Source organism: Lutjanus erythropterus, chromosome 18, assembly GCF_056507025.1.
Source record: "Lutjanus erythropterus isolate fLutEry1 chromosome 18, fLutEry1.hap2, whole genome shotgun sequence".
In the NCBI taxonomy this organism is placed as follows: Eukaryota; Metazoa; Chordata; class Actinopteri; order Lutjaniformes; family Lutjanidae; genus Lutjanus; species Lutjanus erythropterus.
Window position 1 is genome coordinate 20013968 of NC_139334.1, and position 27040 is coordinate 20041007.

A 27040-nucleotide genomic window follows, 5' to 3' on the forward strand; every position below is an offset into this window, starting at 1 on the left:
AACAGACTGGCTGGAAGAGCAGCTTCACAAAAGATTACAGGTGTTTATAAAGAAGGACGTTTGCTGTAGTTTGTGTCAAACTTTAAGTGAAATGTAGGCTCCACAAGCACATGAGGTGCAAGGAAACAGAAAAAACTGCTGGTTTATGGGACAAATATGTGTCCTTTTGTTTTCAGCGATCATTTTTAGATGAAGTTTGTTGATTAAAAGTGAAGAAAAACATCCAGAGGAATGTTTCCAGTTCGAAAACCTGCTCTGTAACATCACAGCACATTCTTTAAAAGTTACACAGTTTATTAGATACAGTAGTTATGAACATAATAAAAACGTTAGCACTATACATAATCATGTATATAATAAAAGCAGTCCGTCATTACACATGCATATCTTCTAAAGACAGTAAAATACAGAGACATCTGCAGAATAAAATGACGGGCAGATATAATCTAACTCCAGTGTTGGTAAAACAAAACGGCTTATCTGACTGCAATAAGCAACAAAATTGAAAACGTTCAGCCTCCAAGGTTTTGTCACTCCATCCGAGGACAGAAAGAAATCTTTGGTTGGTTCTTTTGAAATTTACAGATCTCTTTAGCAGCCTTTAGCTCACTTTTCTGTTAAACTCACAGCATGAATTCTCCCCAACAAATCTAAAACTTTTCTTTGTCATTAAAACACAGAACATAGTCGAGAAAAAAAAAACAAAACACATCATAAAATATATGAACTGTATATCATTGCACACTTTCGAACAGAACAACACAACAAATCAATCACACATGTTTTCATAACACTCACACACACCCTAACTTGAAGACACAGACGGCAGAGCGTCTGTTCCGACAGGTTTGGGGAATCTTGAGTTTTCAGAGCAGTAAAATTGTTGGGAAGTCCTCTCCGAGCGGAGCAGGTCTCGTCTGGATTTCCAGATAGTGGTTTCTGCACTGTGTGTTTGCTTTTTCTGCATAAGTCACAGGTTCTTTGGTAAATGAGCTGCTGCTGGAGATTGTAGGTTAAGTAGGAGTAGCTGCTGCTGCTGCTGCTGTAAAGAGCTCATACGGGTCCAGAGTAGTTGTAGTGGTTTCCGTGCTGCGAGTCGGGGGGCTGCGGGCTCGGTTTGCGTTCAAGGTTTTCGATTTCTGCGGGGTCCGGTCGTGTGCAGCGAGGTGGACGCTGCTTGAAGAAGTCAGACACGTATCGCACCTTAAAGAACAGGAGGAGAGTAAAGATCAGACTAAAGTAAAAATAATGTGTTGTGTTCAGGCTCGTCACAGTCATTAAATAATTTCCTGACTCGTTATTTAAGCTGACTAAAATAATTTTGCAAATTGTTTGAATTGTTTCTATTCACTTCTATATAAATAAGCTAGATGAAACAGAGATGTCATATTTTCATCAGTATTTCTGTGTTGTTCACCATTTGAGATTTGACTAACGTTCTTTTAATCATCCTGATGCGCCTCCTTACTTCCACTGTTATTTAATGGCACCTGATTGGAGAATTGGCACCACAAACTGTTCATCTTGAGGTGCTTCACTTAAAATATCTGCCAGTGATGATGGATGGAAATGCACATTACTTTACAAATTTCTGTAGATTTATCAGAAATTTTTGCTACATATGGCCTGTTTTCGGCATATTTGATTACTGGTACCTGTCATTGCTGGTCTTTATATATTTCAGCAATAGGCTTTGTATACTGAAGTTATTTTATGTGCCATTTTTGTTTACAAAGCTTAAAAGACAAACAAATGTTTTAGGAAGAAAAAGACAATTAACTCATTAATTGCAATTTTTCTATATGACAATTAATCAACAACTATTCATTGTGACAGCCCTAGTTCTTACTCTACTTACTGCATTGATCAACAACTTTTACATGTAAAAAGATTTATTATTTTTTTTATGTTCCAGATTATAAAGTAGATACGATTCAGCCAATAAAAATCGTTAAAGCTATTTATATTTGCTGCGCCAGAAACAAGTCTCACGTTGTCAGAGCTATGTTGACTTAACTTTAGTCATTTCTTTGGTTTTATATTAGACAAATTATTAGAAATACATTTTAATATATATGGGAACATTACTAAGTACAAAGCTGTACCATGAGTTCAACACAAACAATTTAAAGGTTCTATATATGAAAGTTTGAACATTAATACAGCAGCAAACAACTTTTTTCTCTGTAAAGTTCTGGTCGAGTAATGGTCTCCTGAGCAGAGGTTTAAGTCACACGTTGGCAGTCGTGCATGTGAGCTACGAGCTGCCAAAGAGCTCCAATGTGACTTTTCTTCTCCTGAACGCGTAAGTAACTTTCTGGATACATAATGTTACATGTCTGTTTTCATTAGTGACCAGCTAGAATCAGCTAACTAGCTGTCAACTAATATTATGAACTTGTTCTGCAAATGTTGTACTTGCTCAGTGTTCCTGAATGTTGTATATAGGACATTTAAGTAATTATTGTTTACAGGTGTTTCTGATTTTCTTGCACACATTTCTAGTTTCTTTTGAATAAATTGAAGAGGATTTTAGGAGAATTCTCACACTGTAAAGGATTTAACAATCAAGCCTGGGCATGTGGAAGATACATGATCTGTTTTGTCCAAACCATCTTTCTCAAATCATCATGTGAACATATTAAATTAACTTTTTATATTAGGGTCTGTATATCAGATTTGTTATCTCTTTTTTTCCTGCAGAAACAAAACCCTTTGTTGACTGGGCTACTTCCTGCTGGTAAACTGGAACATTTTGTACTTCAAGCTGACCGAGATATCCTAAATGCTTAATCCTAAATTTGGTCTTTGTGAGGTTGGACTGTTTAATCTGGGGAGGAGGAGGAGCAGGCTCAGCCAGACCTTCAAATTCAGAATTGGGTCGCAAGTAATGACCATTGAAATAAAAACAAATAGCTCGGGGCGCCCTGCAGCTCAGTTGGTAGAGCGTGCGCGCAAGATCCTGCACACGGAGGCTTTAAAGAACTGCAACCTAAACCCATTTCAACAGCAAATTCAGTCTATTTGTGTACAAAAGATTCAGAAACACACTGTCGAACTCACATTGAGCACAGCGATGAGCGCGCCCTGCAGCAGCCCCACCAGCACGTCACTCCAGTGATGGTAGTAGTCCGACACGCGAGTGTATCCTACGTACACAGCAAACGCCACCAGGAAGAACTGGATGGTCGGTCGGACCAGTCGCGTCCACTTCCCCTGCATCCTGGCCTGGACGTAGAGCTGCACACACAGAGAACACATCCTTGTTTAAACTTTTTTGTTTATAAACTCTATAAAAAAATCTTTTTTCCCCCATTTAATCCAATGGAAATGTTGAGCACATTCTTGTCTGAAACCCTAAACTAATTAGATTAGATTATCATAAAGTTTGTTTGTTCAGATCATTTGATGTTTTCTGGCACAGAAATCCATTTCTAAACACTTTTTTGTTCCAAAATAAAACTTAAATCTAACAAAACAAACACAAGTATGGTAGACACTTGACAGATATCTTTTTTTAAACAAAAAAAATACCATCTCTTGTTTTGTTTTTTTAATAAAATGCACCCTTTTTGTGGAGAATTAAACAAATGATTAGCTATGAGAATATCTGGTGAAATTCAACTGTTCCCTGAAGGAGAGTTTTTGTTCCATCTGCTCCCACAGAGAGGTCAGAGGTCAAATTCAGCCACTAAACTCTTAAACACTAACAGGAATTAAACAGTTGAATCTGTCATCTTCCGGTCTTTGTACAGTGTGTAATGTTAAAACAATGATATTTTCAGCCGTCAGCCGTGCGACTGTGTTGGTTAGTTCCTCCTGTTTTGAGTCACTTGTCAGTGTCTTTGGTAAACGGTCATTTCACAGACACGGCCTCATTCAAGTCTCACGCAAACGCTGACAGTAAAAGACGAGTCACTCACCGACAGAAAGAGCATGCAGTACATCCCAAAGGACGAGTGGCCGGAGTAGAACGACAACCTGAGGAGCAAAACGGCAACAAAACACGATTATTCAACAGAATTCACTCAACGTTTCAGTGATTTTCAATAAATATAATAAAGTGAAGAAGAGTAAAGATTAAAGTTCATATCAATTTATTGTCCACCTGCAGTTTGATCCAAATGACACCTTTTAAATGAATTAGATATTTATAATAGAGCAAATACTGATCTTGACAGGACATTTTAATAAGCATTAACATTTAATTTCACAATTTTTACAATGGAAACTTAAATATCTGAAATGCTGAACAGTTAGTTGTTCAATCAAGTTATTGAGGCTTGTTCAGAAATGTGAACATTTGCTTGTTTTCTACATTTCATACTGTTCGTCATGCTGGGATATGAAAACTGATAATTGTCATACGGTAATAACGGTAATAAATACACAGTATTGAATTCTACCGTTTAAGTGTTATTAAAAATGTCCATGCTTATATCAGGTTTCATGTATTTTTTGAAATTATTTGAAATTATTATTAATCACTATCTCCAAATAACAAGCCTCATTTTCTCAAAATGACGAATAAATAACTCCTGATCTCAAGATAATTGCATTTTTAAAAAAACGGAATTACAAGCACAGTTGTTCTCGGCCCCCATACGTCAACACAGACTTGAAGGTAACCACATTTCCTGATCTACTCTCTACTCTAAACAGAAAATCAATCAACAACCTTATATATATATATATATATATATATATATATATATATATATATATATATATATATATATATAAATAATACATTTCATATTTAAGTAATTTAAAATGAAAAGGAGAAAAGTTTCCTGGTTTCAGCTCCTGAAATGAGAGAATTTGCTGCTTATATGGTTTATGTTTGTCAGCTATACTAAGATCTTTTTGTCTTTACAGTATATAGAAGGGATGTATGTATAATATATATCAAATATCATGCTAAAAAAATCTCAGTACTCTCCTGGAAGGCAACAATATACCATGAGATTACATTGTTAATTTTTTTTTATTATTTTATGCTATAGCAGGATAATTCTATTCTATAGATAAAACAGTTAAATTAATAATAATATAAATATATTGAAGTTGGTGACTATATTTTATGTTGCACTGCTCATGTCTGCATGATGTTTTTTGTTTTTCACCCTGCCAAGAGCAGCATCTTCAGAATCTGATTTCTGGGTTGAAAACAGCTCATTTTAATGATTTAATGTCAAACTTGATTTAATAATAAAGATCTATAAAGACAGTGATGGAGGCACCTGGACTCAGTCACGTTTCCCGGGTTGCCGGTACAGTTGATCTGCAGCATGTATCCGCTGCAGGTGACCGGGGCGCACACGGATAAGAAGTTTGGACGGGGTCGACCAATAGTGAATTTGGCCAGGTCAGTCAGCGACTGGCTGACGGCTCCTCCGAACAGGAAGGTGCCCACCACCTTATAAAGGGCTGACAGGTACTGGTTGAACTGGGAGTTGGAGTGCAGACGCTTTGTGTGCACCAGGTACGCCTCTCCTGTGGTGATCTGGGGACAGAAGAGAGGTAATGAAAAGTTTATTTTAAGTACCGTGCGTATAAATGTTACTAGTCAGGTGAACGAGATGCTGGGACTCACGATGACGATGGAGCAGGTGATGGTGACGGCAGCCATGCCTCCATGGGTGATGGTGGCTTTCTTGTAGGGATAGCTGATGCTCTTATCGTCACAGTAGATCCCTCTTTGGTACGGACTGAACATGAGCGTCAGGATGGCTGAGGGAAGAGCCGCTGGAGGAACAAGAGACGACGGTCAGTCCTCTGGTTTATGAGCACAACATCCACTCTGAAACCCGATCAAACCTTCCCGATGAATGCGCGTTAAATTAAATGATGTACTTCAAAGCAGTCAGAGAGCATGCACCTCCTCCAGAGCTGTACACTCCGCCACATTTAGTTATTTTAATATTAAAAATGTTGATGCTCTAGATCTCCACCAGTTAGAGAGAATCATGGGATATGTGCAAGATATTTGTCCTGCAGATTCCTGGATCTGCAACAAAAACAAATCACTAACAGACACACAAACGAGCAGGACCACAAACAGCACGTACTGCAGATAGCCATGAGAAAATACACACTGAAAGCCAGTGGTGGAAAGTAAAACATAATAGTTTACACAAGTACTATATCTAAGTAAAAGTTTTAGGTATTTGTACTTTACTTGAGCATTTCCATTTTATGCAGCTTTATACTTTTACTCCACTACATTCAGAGGCAAATACTGTATTATTTTCATAAAATTTATTTCAAAATGTCAGTTGCTTTGCAGACTATTACTATAACAGAAAATCAACCAATGATGTGTTTTTTTTAATAGATCAAACTACCAAGCAGTGTTAGTTAAAATTAGCTCCACCTTTCAGCTGCAACAATTATGCTTTCACATTTTATTTATTTATTTATTTGAAATGGGACAATGCACATTAATAAATATTAAAATGAATATAAATAGCTAAAGGCTAGTTTCCATCACAGTTCGCCAGATGTCGTAAGGTGATTGAGAATAATAAATAATACAATATGTACAACAGCAGCTACGTTGAGGTAAAATAGCACGGCCTGGCTAAATGCAGCTGGACAGTTGTGCAGTCGCCCCTAACTGCACCTCTAGCAGCTGTTCGTGGTAGATTTTAAGCTGATGACTGCAGAGAGAAGAGGAGGAGGAGCTAAACAATGCAGTAACTTACAAATCAGCCGGACATTTTTGTATTTGATGAGGTTTTCCCAGCGAGGAAATGATGAAAGCTGAATGGCTTCTTGTCTAAAAGTTTAAAGACTCCAGTGGCTTTAAGGCTGCATATGAATATGGGCTTTAAGCAGCGGCAGTTCTGGAGGAGAAGTAACACCATGTCACTCAAACAAAGACTGTTATGGAAACAAATACCAATCATGGTATTTTCTGTTAAAATATGTATATATGTAGTCAAACCCCTTGTCCTAAAAAGTGAAGACTTTCAGTTTTAGTGGACAGACTGCACTCTTTAACCCCTCGCCACAAAGTGATGCAGGGTCCATAAATCCACTTATAAAACAGAGAAAAAAGTAGAAAAATGTACCTTATAACTCTGGAACTTGCCTGAGAATCATCACATTTTTAAGTTTTTGTTTTTTTAAGTATCAAAGTAATTCAATGATAGTAGTATGTACATCCATGTACACATTGCTACAGCAACTAATAATAGCTAATTTGGGTACTTTTACTAAAATATTTTTAGAAATGCTATTTTTTGTTGTTGTTGTTTTTTGTGCAGTACTACTTAACTTACTATTACAAACTGGGTCAACTGGCCCCTGTCTGACCCCCCCAGTAAAACTGGTCTAGAACCACCACTGACTTTAAGTACAGGATATATTGAGTTTTTGTACATTTACTTGAAGTCATTTTTACTCATTTTGCTTCTAAACTGTGATATTGCTACTTTTACTAAAGCAAAAGATCATAATATTCATAAGATCATAAATATTTCTTCAACCACTAAAGAAAGCATAAGCATAAAGTAAAATACTGCAGTAAAATAAAAATATAAAGTGTATCTGCAACAACAGCTTGGAGTGTTTTTCTATTTGAAGTAGAAGACTTTAGGGTTGAGAGTGTAATTGAGACACTGAGGCAATAAAACTGTAGTCTTTGGAGCTGCACTGTATTGTTAAGAGCTGGAGGTCCATCCTGAGAGCAGCTTCGACCCCTCAGCTGCGCGTTGACAAGCGGAGCACAACACAATGAGCCGCTGCTCAGGAAACAGCTAAGAACACACTGATGGACTCGTGTTTTGGCTTCGGGCAGAAGGTCCCGTTCTGCCAAGTACATGAATTTGTCATCGGTGGTCAAGTTCAGTGGCAACAACTTCACCTCTGCAGGTCACAGTTGCCCTCTACAGAGTGTCGCCATGGAAACACGCGGGACAAGACAGCCGTGACCTTTGACACGAGGGGACAGTTTAAACGGCGAAAGGGCCTGGGAGCTGAGGACTGAACGTGGACACACACTCGCATGCATGCATACAGGATCACACACACACCGCTGACGCATAACAAGAGGTCTTAAGAATGCTCGTATTTATAGTTTCAATGTGTGACAAACTTGTTTCGCGTGGTTTGACAGTTTCTCTGCAAGTGCAAACAAAAGACTCAGAGTTCAGAGCTGCAGCAGAAGCACATAAAGCTGTCTCTTAAATCTGAACGGGGACAATAGTCCAATCTACAGGGTTGATGTCACGGACCCTCTGTACTACAACTCTTAAACTGTCTTCCTGTTTTCAAGAGCTCCTCGCTGAAGCTAAGAAGTGCGAGGAATGGACGGAGTTTGTTTTCATACGTGAACTGGGTAATGCCATATGAGTGGTTCTCCACTAACAGATTGCTTCCTTCCTCCAGAGTGTGTGACCGGCAGGACTAAATGAAACCACATGAAGACACAAACACAGGGAAGGAAAACATGTTCCAGACAGGTGATTTTGGGAAGGTGGATTCCAACATGATGTCGTGTGAGCAATTGTGGATGTCACCTGGTCAAGAGTGTGACTCAAGTCTGAGGTCATCCACACTGTGGCCACCTGTCAGGTGTGAACAATTACAGGCACTGCTTCCTACTGCATACAAGAACACAGGGTTTCTGCAGGTCATTGAAAAGTATTTAAAAGTCTAAAGTCCAATCATCTGAATTTCATTAAAATGTCTTAAATACGGGACTTAAAACTTGAATTATGAAGTTAATGTTACTTTTATAAAGTTGGATTTAACTTCAGTCTTGTTTCTAAATGTGTTTTGGTGAAAAAAAAATGTATTGATCATGAACTACAAAACAAAACCAGCAATGAATCCATAACCACTAACGCAAAATGTCTATGTACCTTTTTGCCCGTATGAATGTGACATAGGTCTTGCCATGCCTTTGTTCCAAGGGCCCATTATTTTGAAACTCCAATATTCTGAAAAATGTCCCACTGGACCAAAAGCCCACTTGTCCAACAGACCATTATAATGAAAACAAAACACCCGTTACCCTGAAAATAGACACTCAGTGGGGTGAGGGTTGGCCCTAATGACTCGGGTAATCGGGGCAGCTGAGGTAAAACTCTCAGTAGTCACCGAACTAAAAACTGCAGTGAGGGTGGGTATTTTCGTAGTAATGGGCGTTTATTTTTGGAATAACGGGCTGTCGGACAAATGGGCTTTCAGTCAATGGGACATTTTTGGGACTACTGGAGGTTGAAATAATGGGTTGTCGAAACAATGACATGGCACCAGACACAGTTGGCAACTAGCTGCAGTTGTTTGATCAGTGACTGCCTGCCTTGTCCATGGTGCTGAATCGGCACTGGTTTTGACCTTAAAAGGCTATTTATCTGATCTTGTGCCAAATGACATTTCGAGGGATTTTACTGTTGCAGAAAAATTCCGTTGTCAGAATAAAATAACTAAAGTTTCACCTCTGTTGGCGCTGCCCCGTGACCTGATTTGTTAGGGTTAAATCTAACCCTAACCCAACTGCGGAGTGTGTATTTTTTGAAGCAATGGACATTTGATAACTTTTGGTCCAATGCGATATTTTTTGGATTACTGGGGTTTTGGAGTAATGGGCTGTCGAAACAATGGGCAGTCCCTGTCCCTTGTGTCTGTCTGCTGATGCTGAGCAGGTACTTACATAGGTACAGGGGCTTTTTAGAGCTTTTTCCGCTGAAAACAGCTGCCGGCTGAAGCAGAAAACAACGCTATGAGAATGGTGAAAGTGATCCACAACAGTAAAGTTGCAGTTAGAAAAACAATGCACTGAAACTTGTTATAAAAGCTCAGTAAAGGCGAGGGAAGCTGCAGATTGAGGTGATGAGTATCTTATACTATGAATGACCCCTCTCACATTGTCATCTAATACACTGATACTATGAAAATATTGATTATAGCCACTTTAAACCTCCAAGAATCCCACGTTTGTGTATGTAGCTTTGTGTATTTCCTGGTATGTTGTTCTGTCCATAGAGAGATATAGTACAGTCTGAGCCTAAGACCTGCACAATCTATTCTACAGCTTCTATTGTGGTGTGCAAACTTACATATATTGCATGTTGCTTTGTTCTGATTTGGATTTATCAAAGAAAACATCAGTCTGCACCACCCACTTGTTTATGTCACAATACACAGCTGGATGACCACACGCACACAAACGTATAGGCTGCAATGCTCAATGTAATACTTGTGCCACTAATGATCTTTGATGACAAGCAGTTTCCTCATTAAAGAGAATTTATTTCGCTGTGGAGGAAGCCCTCTCTTCACTCTTCACATCTCAGGCTTCATTATTCGAGCAGGTCAAGCGTGCTCTCAGCTCCTCTTTGAAGTCAGGCCCAACCATTGTTTATTCTGCAGGGTGCAAGGATAACATTTAGATAACAGACTGCTTGTTTGACACAAGTCTCTGGTGGATACACACTGCCAGGGTGGAGATGTGAGTGGACAGAGTTGGGCAACGGCCTTTTAAACACACACACACACACACACACACACACACACACACACACACACACACACACACACACACACACAGACACACATGCACGCCCTCGCTCACATACACAGTAACCAGTGCTAAGCTCATTTAACAACGGAATCGGCGAGGAAGTCAATTCTCTTCGTATCAAACATGCTCCAACAGCCTCTGGGAGCCGAGCCCATGCAGAGCTCCTATTATCTGAGTCTGACTGACTGTTTTTATCTGCTCTATTATTCCAGAAGGCCTGGTATGTTTTTGTAGGCCTGAGCTGATGGGGCGACCTCCCCTCCCTCCCAGACACTGAGTCGAGCTGAGGGGAGAGAGGCTCATTCCCCAAATTTACTCAAAAAACTTTGGATTCCTTCTTCCTTTTATAGGAAAGAACTGACTGCTTTTTCACTTTATTCAGGTGACATCTTGTTCATGACTAGTTCTTCTACATACTACTAGTAGTTTTAAATGTATAATGCCTTTATTTAGGCTATATTTGTCTGTTTATGCATAAGCTTTGGTAAAATGTTTTCCGATCAGCTTTTCAGTGGGAAATAACCAAATGTACAACAGAAGTTTCGACAGACAGAGCTCACTGTTATCTTCACATTAGCAGGAAATAACCTGGATTTTTATTTGACCAGGAAGTCTCATTGAATTGCTGAGTTGTTCGTGTCTCTCCTGTAAAATCCCAGGCAGCAGGCACACAAATATCAGCAAGTGGCAACTTTAAAGTCCCTCAGACGAACAAACTGATTTTTGCAGTTCATTATAGTCATACAAAAGGTACATGGTACTAGAACCAGTCTGCCCCCAGTTCACAGCTGGTATGAGGAACCTCTCTCATGTTTGCACATTAAGTACAGAGCTAAAGCAGAGAGACAGTTAGCCTAGCTTAGCATCAAAACTGGAAGCAGTGTGAAAACAGCTAGCCTCGCTAACATTTAAAAAAACTCCTAAAACCCACTAAGTAACACATTACGCCTTGATTGTTCATCAATGAACAACAGCTAGCAGCAGTGATATTGTAGACTCTTAACGTTGCATTAAGGTTGCCAGGCAACCACCAAAGATGCTGCACATATAGCTCCCACCACAAGAAAACCACAAACTATCGTTTTTCACTTCTTCTCTACAGACAAACAAACAAACAAGATATAACCACTAAAATTAGAGAACTTTAGACATGCTGGTTCTGTAGGTGTTTTTTTTTTTATTTTTTAACATGTAAGGCTAGTCATTTACTCCATTTCCATTGCTTATACTAAGAAAAGCTAATTGGCTCCTGGCTCTGCACTAAACACACAGACATGAGCGTCTGATCCTTTCTACCTCTCTGAAAGAAAGTGAATATGTGTATTCCTCAAAATGTTCCTCCTTCCTGCATAAATTGAGCAGTTTAGTTTAAGCTAACAGCTGTTAGTTTGTTGCAGGTTGAAGTCCTGTCTCCAAAATGTAAATTTTTCAGGAACTCTGTAAAAACAGTGTTATTGCAAACTTCAACAGACTTTTAGGAAATATTCCCACCTGTGCAAAACTTTTCTTTCCTTTTTTCTTTTTTGTTACCTGCTTGCTTTCTTATTTCTTTCTTCCCTGATTATTCTCAGAGCCTTCTTATCCTTCTTTGACTGATCTGAAAATTCAGAAAACATCAAGTTTTTACCCAAAAGTTAAACTAAATTTTAGTTTTCTGCACCATCTATACACTGACATTTTACTTCAAGTGCCTGTTGTACGAGTGAAAAAATAGTTATTATTTGGCCTGTAACAGCCTGTATCATCCCACTCTGACATTTTACACGTAGCTGTTTTCCCCCCCTTTTAAGTTTCTCAATAAAATTTTACAGCTGCAAACAATATAAAGACTGGTTCCAACCTCTCTTTCAAAAGAGGAATGCACACCAGCACACACACAAAAGTTTCTGCTGAGTTTTTGTCCTGAGTAACAAAAGTCCACGGGAGAGATAAAAAAAAAAAAAAAAAAGGAAGAAGGGAAAGTATTGTTTTACGCTTTCACAATCTCTTCTGGCAAGAGAGCACCCCCGATTCCACTTTGAGAAAATAAACATGATGGAATTTGGGATCAGACGCAAGTACAACTTCCCCTTGACCTCCGACCCAGCGGGAAGTGGGAAGTGTTCCTGTTATTCAGCCCTCAAGATGCGCGGCCGAGGCCCGAGAATAACTGAGACAGCGATAGGAAACAGAAACAGGTAACAGTGTTATAGGTGGACATTTGTTTGAGGCCTGCATGTAAAATATCAACGGACGACTGTGAGAGTTGTGGGTCTGCTCTGTGACCTCACAGTTTCTTAGCAAGCAGGGATTCACACTGAGGTGCTCACAAAACTAATATTTAACTTGTGAAGATTCTTATCTGGTTTATTTTGGCGTGCTGTGAGAGTTTTGTTATTTGTCTGATCTGTATATAATGGCTCTCATTGTTCATCATTTTTTGGGGGGTTAATCGTCTACTAAATCCAGCAGAGCTGTTGCTGGGGAAAGAATAAGGCTCATCACTTCCTGTGAGGCAGGGGATTTTTCCTGGGAAAGTCCTACATGGCACAGAAAAATAAACTGTTTTTCTTAGTGTATTTGGGGTGGAAAAACAGTGCTTGTGTGAAAAGGTTGAGTGTCATTTTTTTGTCGTGCCATCTTATGTCATGGATTCTTAAACCATGTACTGTGTGTGTTAACTGTGCACAAGGTCAGTTGTTATTTTAAACCTGCAGTAAGTGAGGTTTGGGCACTCGATGGCAGCAGAAAAAAGCTATAAACATGGACATATTGAATCAAAAAGTTATTAGTTGTGGCGACGCAGGCTGCACCAACATGATCACTTCCTCGTCCATGTCTCTCAGTGGCCAGACAATCCACCATTCTCCTGCCTCAATCGGTTCAATGGTCCTACACGTGACTCCTCCTCTCTTTTCTGCGTGGCAGTAATTTCAGTAAAAGTAACTGCTGTTCAACATTTATTAGGTGCCATTGTTTGAAATACTCAAATAAACTCAACACAATGGCATAGACTCTTGCATACGTTAAAGTATAACTATATATCAGCTTTTAGCAAGCAGTTACTTATTTATACATTCAACAGTTACAGAGCAACATTATCATTCATTTGGACTCCAGATCATCTGTCCACCAGATGGATGCAAGTCTTAAATTCACTCCTTTTAGCTCTGCTTTTGTCTCCACCAACTCCTGAGAGAAATATCTCCCTCTCGAGCTGCTAAATGCTCGTCTTTGTTCACTAGCTAGCAGCTAACTGTGTCTGCTCATGTCTAGATGATAATCCAAGTCCTGAAAATCTCACACGAGACTTAATTCTTCATATTTTGAAGCATATTTTGGACATTGTGGAGGTTTGCCTTTTGGGTTTTCTGTCAGAAAACTGTCCAATGTAAAATTTTAGCTCAACATTGACTTATTTTATCCCAAACCTTGATCTCTTGAAACAAATGAAACAAACAAACAAAAAGCTAAAAGTAACAAGCCATCTAAAAATAAAAAACACACACTAACGTCTTGCTTCACACAGAACACTAACCTCTAGTTTCTGGGGTAAAAGTCCTGTGTTTAACTCAACCATCCATCATGACCTCCTGCATTTGTGGACTCTTTCTCACTCTTCACGTCACCTGACTTCCTAAATCCTGAGCTGAATCAGGTGCATATGTGCGAGAGTTTTGCAAATGTTTTTTTAAACCACGTACTGCATGTATTAACTGCACACATTGTTAGGCTGTTAAGGGAAGTTAACCTTCAAGGTTTTCTGCTAGAAAGCCACAAAAACTCAGACCATGAAAAAAAAAAAAACATGGTTTGGGTTAAAAAATAGCAACATTTCTGCCAGAAAGGACATGCAATCACCTTAAAAAGTTGACATGGCAGCAAACAGTTGCTTATTCACACATCAAGCAGTTTTGGAACTGCAACAACATTTTCATTCACTTGTGTTTCTGTCCACCTGATGAATGTAAGACTTGTATTCTCTTTGCGTTTATCTCTGATTTGGTCTCCACCAACTCCTGAGAAAAATATCTGACTCTAACTGCCATGGGTGTGTCTAGATACAAGATAGTAACCCTAGATTTGCAAAACTCTCACTTGGACACGGGAGGAGTTTACCCTCAACCTAACCAAACTGTCACTAAAAACTGCCAATACATGAAAGAAACTAAAAACAATGAGTCAACAAAGTCTAAAAATAAAAAGCCAACACTAAGTTCTTTTTTCACACAGGGCGCTAACCCCAGTTTCCAGGGTGAAAGTCCTGTGTTTAACCCGCCCGTCCACCATGACCTCCCGCATTTGTGGACTCTCTGTATCACCTGACTTCCTAAAGCCTGTGCCAAGTGAGCATGTGCACGAGTTTTCTTAAATGTAAGATTTCCATCTAGACCAGCTGGTGCTGATCCTGTGTTTCCTAGAAATCTGCAAATCAACATTTTTAATATAATGAGTTTGTTTCATTAACATTAGGGCTGCACGACATGATAAAAAAATTCATACTACAGTTACTTTGACTGACAAGGCGATTTTGATATGCAGATTCCTGGGAATGACTTAAACTTTTTGGGGTCTATAACAAGCAAATACGTTGTCTTGCATCTTTTAGGCCAGAGCATCTTTGCAGCACTACAGTATTTTATAACAATGCTTTTTGTCATTCATTTTCACCCATCAAATAAGTGCAGGGTTCTGCAAATTGAATCTTGCATTCAGCCATCTTGCAATTTCAATAATATTACACTTAATTGTGCATCCCTAATTAATATTATAGCCTAGTTCAATAAAGTGAGATCTGCATGTTTAGAAGTGGACAGAATAAGGTGAAAAAGTTTTGTCTGAGACCACAAAAATATGTGAAGTCCATTAGAAATAGACGCTGGGTCTGAAGGGGTTAAACAGTAAAGTGGGTTGTATTGTTCCCTGGTGTGACTAAACTGTCTTATCAAGGAAAGAGGAGGTTAAGTTTTTGGTGCTTTTGTCAGCTTTTGAGTCATCAGTATACCTCGTGTCAGATTTGTGAAAAACCAGATTTCTGTTAAATTGTTGGTGTGAATCCCAATCCTGAGATTTCTTTCAAAAAGTTTCTCAACATTGTGAGTCATTTTCAAAAAATCTCTGTTTCTCATTAAAGTATTGCGTGTGTTTGAGCAAGAATTAGCCACATGTGTCCCATGTTTATCTTTGTGTTGAATGCAGACTCAGAATGCAGGTTTCTGAACACTTAATATTATTAAAGTACATTTAAAGGGTGCATGATGGTTCTTTATGCAAGCATGTTCTCTCTGAAGACTTTCTAGTTTGCATCATGTTCAGATTGTCTGTACTTGATCAACCCTGCAGACCACTGAAGCTCATATCTCACTGAAGCATGCAAAGAAACAGTGACCTTTTTAATCAAAGACAGAAAACAGAAACAGCTCCTTCCTCTCTCACAAGAAACCACCACAATACTGATAAGACCTTCTGAAACTACTGGGGACAGTAGATTTAACTACATATGCTAGTACCATGCTCTATTTTATGAGAAGCTAACCCACAAAAGTACACAAACGTGCCACACACTGTTTCTCTTCAGCATACATCTTTCATTTTCACACAGGAATGTCAGAGAGCAGAAGTCAACACTTGACTTTGACACTTATTTGGCAGAAGCAGATACTGTGTGCGAGTGTGTGTGTGTGTGTGTGTGTATGTGTGTGTGCATTTCACTACAACAGTTGAAGCAGGAGCATCTCAAAGATGTCAGCAATTTGTTAAAATGGCACATAAATAACATTGTGCAGGGACAAACAACAACAGCTGGTGTCAGTCACTTCTGCAGCAGCACAGCAGCTCCGTTACAAAACTTTCTCAAACACTAACGTTACCTCTTAAAGCCTGGAATAACCTGTAACGGTGGAGCCGTTGTCATAACTACACCAGCAACATTTTCACTTCCTCATTGTTGATTCTCACCTCAACAATGAAAACTGTATTTATTGTCATCCTTGAGCATTGCCAAGACATGCTATACATCTTTAGCTGAAATCAGCTGATTAAATCCTTACTTGATACAGTAGTTGATTAATTGTTTATACCTATTTTAGCAAAAATTGCAAAGCTTCTCAAATGTCAATATTTACTGGAGAGTAAACTGAATATTTTTGTGTTTTGGACGGTTTGTCTGACAAAACAAAACATTTTAAGACATCATCTTGGAACTTGTGATGGGCACTTCGCCATTTCCTCACCAAACAACTAAAGAGACAGTTTGGATCATTAGCGGTGGGGTTGTATGAGGTACTTGTCTATAATCAGTGTATTACCTACAGTGGATGGAGGTCAGCACGCCCCTCACTCCAAACCAACCAGACTCCATTAGCAGAAACAGTTATTTTACCTTCGTAGAACGCAGGAGTTGCTGGTCTACCGAAGCCTCCATCTGTTAGCTTGTTTGCGGTATTATGTGACTTTGATGAATCTGAACAAGCCTGTAAAAACACTGAAGTCACACAAAAACACAAACACACTAACCGAATCAGGCAGCAGTTGACCTGCAGCGCCTGCTTTTTGCACGGTAAAATTGCTGATTTTTCTATGGAGTCTGGTGGCTTTGGAGTGAGTAATATTTGGTTTATACAGTATAACAGCAGTTTCCAGTCAGAAAACGCCATCTGGTAGCAAATTAAAACAGAAAAAATATCCTAAATATAATGCATATCTAAACTTATAGTTTTTTAAAGGCTGCATTAGCATTACATTGCTTAGCTTCTGCACTGTAGTCCTCTGCTTCTCCAAACTGGTGGCGTGCCGACTGCCACCTACTGTACTATCAGTAAGAGCCTCTTACAACTCCACATTAAATAATCTGAACTATCCTTTTAAGAGTAAGCACAGTTGATGCAGCCTGTATACTGTGCATCTATACTTCAAAGCACATGGAACAAAACTGACTGATCATGTTATTATGTTACTGTTAATTCATGCAGTAGTATTATTATCCAGGAAAAAGGTAAAAAAAAAAAAAAAAGAAGTAAATAATATTACATGGGAAAACAATGTCCAGTTGCTAAAAATGAATAATTAATACTAAAAGGCCTTTAGCTTGAGGACAGTTATATTCATTTAATTCTGAGTTGTGTATGTATTATCATATGATGACATGATGAAGCTCACTGAATAGTTACTGAAGCGTCTGAGATCATCTGACTGACATGTGAATTTTCAGAATGACTGGTATTTGCTTTCAACTTTTAGAGGTTGTTGACCTGCGCCTCCCATATTCCAGACTGCAGCTACCAGGAGTTTGGCTCCTGACACCAAACCTATACATTACACAGTACATGGATCCTTTAATCCCGCTGGACAGGCACAGAGCAGATAATGAATGCTAGAAAATGAAAACGAAATACCTAAAGCGAAATAAAAAGTCAGAAAAAGTAACTGAGCAGTGATAGTGAAACTATTATTCAAGTGACCTCTGTGTAAAAGTGCAGCAGCAGCTGGACTCCGTCTTGTTGAGACGCAGCCGGAAAAGACTGCAGCTCTTCAGTGTCTCATCATATACAAACATCATTAAAACCGAGACAAACAGCTTTTAAAAGCAGCGAGTTCAGGCAGTTTCTTCAGATGGATTCGTTCAGCTTTGTGAGGTAAACAACCAGGAACAGACGGTTTTTCTAAACAGAATAGTGATGGTCAAAATAATAGTTGGACAGTTTGCAAAATGTGTTTAGTGCCTTCTTGCCAACACCATTTTCTCCTTTGTCAGGTAAAACTAAAGAGTAAAGACTAAAGACTAGAAACACGGGAAGCAGTTAGAATTCCTGACTGGGAAAATTCACAAGAAAACCCCTACAAATCAAAACAAAAAGTCGGAAAGTCAGTGAAAATTTTGCTAGATGACTGAAGCTGAAGTTGTTGAAGTTATATGCAGAAACATGGCAGATGAAAATTAATGTTGATTTTATGGTAAGGAATGTTTTAATAATTCACATATTGCACATCCCTTTTTTGCTCACATGTAATTTCTGATATGGTATTAGGTTGTTGTTGTTAGTTTCTGTCCACATAGAGTGACCTAAATTAGTTATATTAGTTATTTACTAGCATTAACCCTGCTAACAAGTGATGTAAAGTCATATTTTACTGGTTTTAATAGCAGCAACAAGTCTGGGACAAAATCACTTTGTAATATAAAGCTTCAATCTGTTCCAGCATAATTAAAAACCATCACTGATGTTCACTGAGATGCTAGTGTCGGCCAAAACATCACACAAACACTACAACAAGCACAACAATCCTACACTACCTTTTGTAGAGTCCATGTTGTTTCCACATTGCAAATTAAAATCTCATGAATACATCAAATTTAACTTTCCAACTCTTGAAATGGGACCAATCTGAGGAGCAGCTTCTCTAAAGCTCGCTGCTTAACACCTTATATCTCTTTTGTTTGATCTGGACAAAAACCAAAGTGTAAAAAAACACGTTGTGGTGTTACGGGGAGATATTTGAATGGCTGTTTTTTGGAAAGAGAAGGGCAACCTATTTCCCCGTTTCCAGTCTTCATGCTATGTGAAGAGCCACCAGCTCTAGGGCCAAGAAATAATCCTGCTCCTAACCCCCTGAAAAGCCCCGTGTTGGTTTAACACTTTGGTTAATCAAATCATCTCTCAGCTCTCCGTGGGGTGAGCTTCTCCAAGAGACCAGCTTCTCTCGACCCGACGCTTCTTCTCAAAGATGCCCCTGCGGTGCCTGATGGCCTCGGGGCAGAGCGCGGCACCCCAGGCTTCAGAGGCAGCCACAACCTTGTCTAGTAGCAGGATGAGAGAGGCAAGTACACCACAGAAACACACCACTGAGCTGCCTGATTTTCTTTATTGAGCTGGGGCACCATATGTTGTTACAGGGAAAGGACTTATTGGAAATTTATTGCAAGTTGTAAGATTTTACACCCCTGAATCAGACTCTCACCATCTGAATGGACTTGCACACATCTATACAGAGGGGGTCACGTTTTCCTAATAAAGCATGTAGTTGTTATCTCCCACAGTCAGGCTGTTTGTCTCCACACAATGCTGGAGGTGGCGCTCGTCTGCTGCTTAATATTATTTTTGTTCATTCTTGTATATAAATGCATAGCACGATGTTTCAGTAATTCTATATTTGGTCTTTTCTGTCTGCTGCTCCCCTGCTCTTCCATCTCCCCCTCTCTGCAGCTCTCAGCCCGCTGTGCTGTGTCTGCTTTCATTGGCTGTAGCTGCTGCTGCTGGCAACCTCAAGTTGTCCCTGGCATGACCAGATATAAAACGTGCTCAATATCTGTCTGTGTGTCGGTGAGTCACTAGTGAGCTCTTGCCGAGCTCTGGATCACATCTCTGAACGGTTCACAGAGCGATCCTCGCTCTCTGGTCAGCAGTTTGCCTCTGACCGGGAGTAGATTAACATTTTTTATGAGATCAGAGCAAAAAATTGCATAGTATGGCCCTGGCTTAATAAATTCAGAAAAGGGGATAACACTGAGGATGAAATAAATAAAAAAGCAGAGTGGGGGAATTTGCCCCCAGCAATTTGCACCAAGAGATTGAACTGTGTCCAGTTCACCCTTAGATCACTTTAATTAAAATAAGCTGAAAGGTTATTATGGATGACATCGCCAATGATGACAAAAATAAACTGCTTATCACAGCTTTAATGACAAGATCAGTATGAAAAAAAAACTAATTTTACTCATTTATATACTGTCATTGGCCTTGAAAGTTTCAGAAATGCATATACTCTGAGCAGAGTCCAATGATACAATGTGAGAAAAGATGCAGACTGGAGAAAAAGTGAAACAAAAACTATGAGCAGAGCAGCCTGTTCTCATAAAGGTTAATATTTAGAGTCTGGATGGCGTCACTGAGATGGGAAATGTAACTTTAGTTCCATGACTGACAACAGCAACAGACTGGGTGGCATCTGGCTGTGTCAAAATGAGATACGGATGTGCAGTAGTGTGTGTGTGTGCGTGTGTGTGTGTGTGTGTGTGTGTGTGTGTGTGTGTGTGTGTGTGTGTGTGTGTGTGTGTGTACTGTATCTACTGTGTGCAGAGGTAAATAAAGGCAGGATGGAGGTTTGACTACAGAAGGGAAGAGGGAGAAATAAAACACTGAGAGCAGAATCACAGATCAGTTACAATCTGGACACTCAGCACATTCCTGCCATATCACTCATACACACACACACACACACACACACACACACACACACTCACACACACACACACACACACACACACACACACACACCCTCTTCTAAATGAGGGGGATCAAACCTGATGACAGTTTACCCTCCACACACACAGATCGCAGCAGATTACTGCTTTCTAGATGAAAACAAACAAAAGGCAAGAAGGCAGCAAAAACATGATGCAGATGCAGCGATTAAAAGAAGGAAATTAAAAAAATCAGACATGGAGACGAAGTGTTAGTTTGTAGAGAGAGAGAGATAGACCTCTTGTCTGTTATTGTTAACCTGGCTATGAAAACTAAATACAATCGCAGGCAAAGAAACATCTTAGGATAAAAATGACACAAGAGCCGGGAAATACAACACCAGTATTGTGATACAAGACAAGGCTCAACAGTAAAGATTGCCCGCTTGGCCAGGGCAAATAAAATGTCATGTCGGGCTAATAAATCTAGCAGCTTACTTGCCCGATCATGCAGGTGAGTTGCCACTGTGACCAGGCAAGTGGTGAAAAAGAATGAAGCTATTGAACTATTTTGAAAATTGATTAAATGTTAAGGTAATTTTTCATGCAAAATGGCAGAAAATGTTACTTTCAGCCTTTTACATACGGAGAGTTTCCACTTTTCTTTGTTCATTAACAAATGGAACTGAATGTCTTTGGTTTTTCGACAAACAAGACATTTAAAGAAGGAACTTTGGACTTTGAGATTTTTCACCTTTTTCTGAGATTTTATAGACATCGCAGCTAAATATTTGATGGTTGCAGCTTCTTAAATGTTAAGAGTTGCAGCTTTCACTCGTCTTAAATTATAGAAAACTAAATATCTTTGCCTTTGCGTTAAGACTGTTGATCAGACGAAAAAGGAATATAACATCCTCACTTTGGGCTTTGTCAAATTGTGATGGAGATTTTCACTATTAAATGATGTTTTGTTGACACTTTGACAAAATTCTTGAGCCCATCGTGTGATCAAATGCCTTGTTTTCTCCAACCAACAGTCTAGAAACTCAAAAATATTAAATTCATTATGATGCAAGACAAGCAAAAGCAAAAAATCTTCACATTTAAGAAGCTGAAAGTATCAAATATTTGTTTTTTTTCCTGGAAAATAGACAAGCAATTATCAAAATAGCTGCAGATAAATTGTCTTTCAAACGACTGCTATTTGATATTTGACTATTTGTTTCAGCTCTACTTTTGATCATATTCTCATTTTAAAAATCACCTTTTTTTTATTGCTATGGACCCTCTTGTGAGTCTAAAATAAAGTTTGAATTGAAAGTGTTTCTTTAAGCAAAGCTACAGTAGTGATCCCTAAACTAAATTATTAGATCTATTCATATTGAGTTATCCTCTTTTAAAATGTCACAATATTAGAGTGTATTTGTGATGATTTCCATCAGGTAGAGTTAACTAGAAAGGGTTTGTCAATTGACTTAACAGGAAATGCACTATATGATGACATAAATTCATCCCCATGACCGCAGATTTTATTTTGTCTTTCACCTCTATGCAACTCATGCAAAATGATTCAGAGCATGAATTTTAAAACTAATGTTTTCACTTTCTGAAGGGTGGTGACTAACGTACACCTCTGACTGACTAAAAACCCACAAGTCTCACACACACACACACACACACACACACACACACACACACACACACACACACACACACACACACACACACACACACACACACACACACACACACACTTTCACAAGTCTGATTGTGAGATGATGAATATATGATCCTTAGCTTACTCAGCCCAAGAAATGCTTGACTGAGAAATCTTTAGTAGACGAGTCATTTATCGTAAGACCTGTGATTTTGCAACTGCATTCTTCGGGATGAATGTTCCTTCAGCAGAAAGACTGTGTCAAGACGTCTCTGCCAACCAGGAAAAAACCCGACTACTTTTTTGATGAAATCAGTTAGTCAACACGTCCATTCCCAGTGGGGTTTTATCAAGACTTTCCTCTGAAAACCCAGTGGTAGAGGAAGTATCTGGATCCTTTACTGAAAGGTCCATGTGTGGGATTTACTGGCATCTATCATAGGACTGTGTATTGGCCGTGTACTGGTGATATGATACAGGGGTTACAATTCAATCTCACAATAAGCAAGGTGGTATAATGCCATTTTTACTCTAATTTTAGGGAAAACTGTCATAATATAAAGAGAACACCACCATATGTAGAAAATCTTCATTAAAAAGAGCTTTTTTATGTAATCAGAGCAGTGAAGATAGATAACAACAGTGTTATCTATCAGTCAGGGGTTTAAACACGACACAAAATAAACCACTGGTACATCATGATATCATGATAGTGTTTTTGAAAATCAGTACTAGTATCACAAAATATAGTATCATGATACTCCAGTGTATTGATATTTTCTTACACATCTGATGTAGCGGTGAGCTTTTAAATTGCAACCAACTGAATTTCACTCGCCTCACCCTCCCCTTCCGAGCCCGTAGGAGAACCTACCTCACGAAAACAAACGACCGCATTTAGAACCATTTTAGGTTTGTCCGTTCTGGGATACTGCAGAAACACAGCGGCCTTAAGAAGACCTGCGTCATCTCTAGATATAAAACAAAACACAACAACTCTAATAATCAGGTGCTTATACACTAATTAAAACTCACTTATTTCTGCCATGTTCTGATGATAAATCCTCATAAATTTTACTGGACCTTAAAGTCAAAGTATTAATATCACACAGTACAGAATTCACAAAAGTCCTGCATTGAAAATATAATACTGAAGTGTAATCCAGAAAACTGACTCAAAGTATTAAATGTAAAAACTCATTTTGCAGGAAAATGTCCCCTGTGCCTGTTATACTATTATATATGCTATCATTATTATTATCACTCATGTATTCATGTTTGAACTGATTATTATTCATTATGAAATAATCAGCTGATCATTTTCTCCATTAAGATAATGATTGTTTGTTTTTTTAAACTCTAAAAAAAAAAAAAAAAAAGTCATTCCTTTTAGTCACTTTTCAAACAATAATGTTAAACAGCAGCATAAATGCTTTTCTTTCTCTTTTATGATTAATCAATAATGAAAATAATCATTAGTTGCAGCCCTAATCAAAACAAGTCAAAGGAAAAGCAGCAAGTCATCTTTTTTTAAGCTAAAATCATGAAATATAATATAACATAATATCATATTTTATAAACTACTCACATTTTTGTGTGTAAAAATATTGGTTTGTAAAGTAACTAAATCTGTCTAGTAGTTGGGGAAGTAAAAAGTACAATATTTCTCTCTGAAATGTGTTGGAGCAGAAATAGAAATGATAGCATCAGAATAAAAGACTCAAAATACAAATAAGTAAATGCCTAAAGATTAAGGCTTTTTTTCCCCTCAAACTGGACATGCAGGGTGTTGACAGTGGATTCTTTGTCAGGTGTACACACACATCAACATACGTTTTGAGTGTAGAGGGGGCTGAACAACAGAACGGTCATTATCATTCCTCCCCGTCAGTCAACAGACGGGTCCATAACTGGATGAACACACGCTCACAAACACACACAAACGTTCACAGGGATTCAACCACAGGCGAGTTCTGGTGTAACTCCATTTATCACACCCTACAAACATCTACAGAAAACAAACCCAGTGAGGGATGAACATCCATGACTCCTCTTTTCTTTCATCATCTCAACTACAACCTCTGTCAGCCTGGTGCTGACAGAAATGTGGGCAGATGTGACACAAACAGCTGGAAGATGTCAGTCCTGTTAATGGCTTTGCGTCTTCCCCGGAGTCCAGAGCGAGTCGCAACAAGCGGGTTTGTTCCCTGTAGTGTACAGTACTCACATGTACACACAGCAGAGACCACCTTCAGCCCACATACACACACACACACACACACACACACACACACCTGGGTCTCCAGTTTCCAAAACAGGATTTTAACTGTCACAGAGGGAGAGATTCATAGACAATGATCTTTGCTCGTCCTCCTAACCTCAAGTTTAAAAAAGAAAAGGGGCCACAGGGTGCAGGAAGAAAGCGAATGAGAGAAAGCATGAGTGCATTCAAAAAGCCTGGAAATTATTTATCAAACACACAAAAGAGACAGCTGGAGATGCACACACACACACACACACACACACACACACACACACACACACACACACACACACACACACAGAGCAACAAACAATTAATTTCTCCATTAATCAAGTTGTTTGGTCCATAAAATAGTTTAAAATGTTGATCAGTGTTTCCTAGAGTGCAAGATGACTTCCTCAACTCAAAGATATTCAGTTTACTGTCATAGAGGACTAAAGAAACTAGAAAAACATTTAAGAAGCTGGAATTAAACTTTTTTTTTTCTTAAAAATGACTCAAACCCAGAAGTAGGGAAGTAATCAAGTACAAATACTTTTATCAGGTATTTGTTTTTTGATAACTTTCTACTTTTACTTCCTACACTTGAACACAAATGTCTCTACTTTCTACACCTTACAGTTTCAAAACAGGCTTGGTACTTTAGTTTTAATGCATTTGAGGGGAATTTTTAATTTTTATTATTTTGCATCATTGCGCGCTGCCTTCCCAACATCAAGACTGACCTCAGCCTGAATGAGACGTAACTAGAGGAAAACAACATAAGACAAAAAATGGCCTAAAAGAGACGAGACAAAAACACTGTAAAATTATATATAAAAAAACAACTTAAAGATATAACAAGAGGAAAAACAACATAACAAGATGATAATGACGGAAATGACGTAGCAAGACAAAGACAACATAAAAGATGCGATGAGATGAAAATGATGAAAAAGTGGTACTAAGATGTAAATGATGTAACGTGACAAAAATGACATAATGAGACAAAAACAATGTAAAAGACATGACTAGAAGAAAATTAAGTAACAAGAAAAAATGACACAAAAGACGTAACAAGACAAAAACTACGTAACGAGAGAAAAATTACGTAAAAGACATGAGACTAAAACAACATAATAAGACTGACAAGATGTAATGAGATAAGATGTAACATGAAGAAAACAATGTAAAAAAAAACCCAACACATTAACATTTTTCACATTAACAGCAGGTAAATTTTTTACTTTTTGACTTTGAGTACACTTCAGGGCCTGAACTTTTCCACTTGTACTTGAGTAAAGAAGTTGAATCAGTACCTCTACCTTTACCAGAGTCTTTTTTGACACAATTATCTGTACCTTTACTTGAGTAAAGAGTGTCTGTGTTTGCCAGTTGCTCTAACTGATTAATCAATTACCAAAAATAGTTGGAGATTAATTTAATAGCTGACAGATTAGTGATTGCAGCTCCACACACAGTCAAACTGCACTTTTATTTCCACACAACAAACACTGTCACATATATTAAACTGTACTGTCCTCCTCAGCAGATCAGTCCTTTAAAAAGTCAGATATTGAGATAATATCTGATCAAAAGTCCCAGCAGTATTCGTATTCAGTGTTGGGAAAGACTCAACTGTTTGGCCTGTTTGAACAAGATACAGACCAATGATGACTTGCAATGTTTGATTATACCACTGAGTGTAAAATCACTGCAATTAAACTGTTTACCGAAGGTTTTTGCAACAGAATATTGTGCAAGTTGCTGTTTTTTGTTAAATGCAGATAATTATTTTTTATGTTTTTTTTTCTAATATTGCACAAAAACTCATGAGGCAACAAGTGGATTATCTGTAATCCATAAATCACGTCTGTGTGTGAGTGTTGGGCAATCCCATGCGTCACAGTGCAAACTTTCCTACAAAATCCATATTATTGATCATTTTGGAGACATGTTTCTGATTTAGGAGCGGAAAAAAAAACCCAGAAGTTACGCACAACACATGAAACTGATCATTTTATCAGCCATATTGTGAGCAGGAGGGGAGAACAACTCACCAACAAAGACACAAAGAATATCCACCACGACCAGAATCAGCTTCTTTCCTTGCTCTGTCATGTTTCCTCCGCTGCCGCTTCACTTTCATAAAGAAATCGCGTTTAGAAACAAAGGCGCAGAGGTGTAATGTCAGAAACGCCTGGAGTCACCATGGAAAAAACTACTATCAGGAGAATAAGTCGACCTGCTCGTTCTTCCGGCTCCACTCCTCTGTGTACCTGCCCTGTCTGTCCGCCTGTCTGTCTCTCTGTCTGTGCGCTGCGCTGTTTCAGGTGAGGACGCGTCGTAGCTGCGTCCCGCCTGTCTGTCCTGCCTTTTTACGCACGAGGGGCGCGTCTTTCACCACAAACAGCGCACTAAAAGCAGGCGCACATTGGATTGAATCCT

General features: G+C 38.7%; 1 protein-coding gene across 1 annotated transcript; it reads right to left on the reverse strand.

Annotated features, from left to right (window-relative positions):
* Positions 1-273: 273 nt before the first annotated feature.
* plpp2a (phospholipid phosphatase 2a) lies at positions 274-27040 on the reverse strand. The gene is made up of 6 exons (XM_084742666.1): positions 26653-27040; positions 5597-5748; positions 5244-5506; positions 3924-3981; positions 3064-3240; positions 274-1203 (listed from the first exon to the last, which is right to left on the reverse strand). Exons 1-6 carry the CDS (start codon positions 26711-26713, stop codon positions 1054-1056), a joined length of 861 nt encoding a protein of 286 aa, XP_084598792.1. The 5' UTR covers positions 26714-27040; the 3' UTR covers positions 274-1053.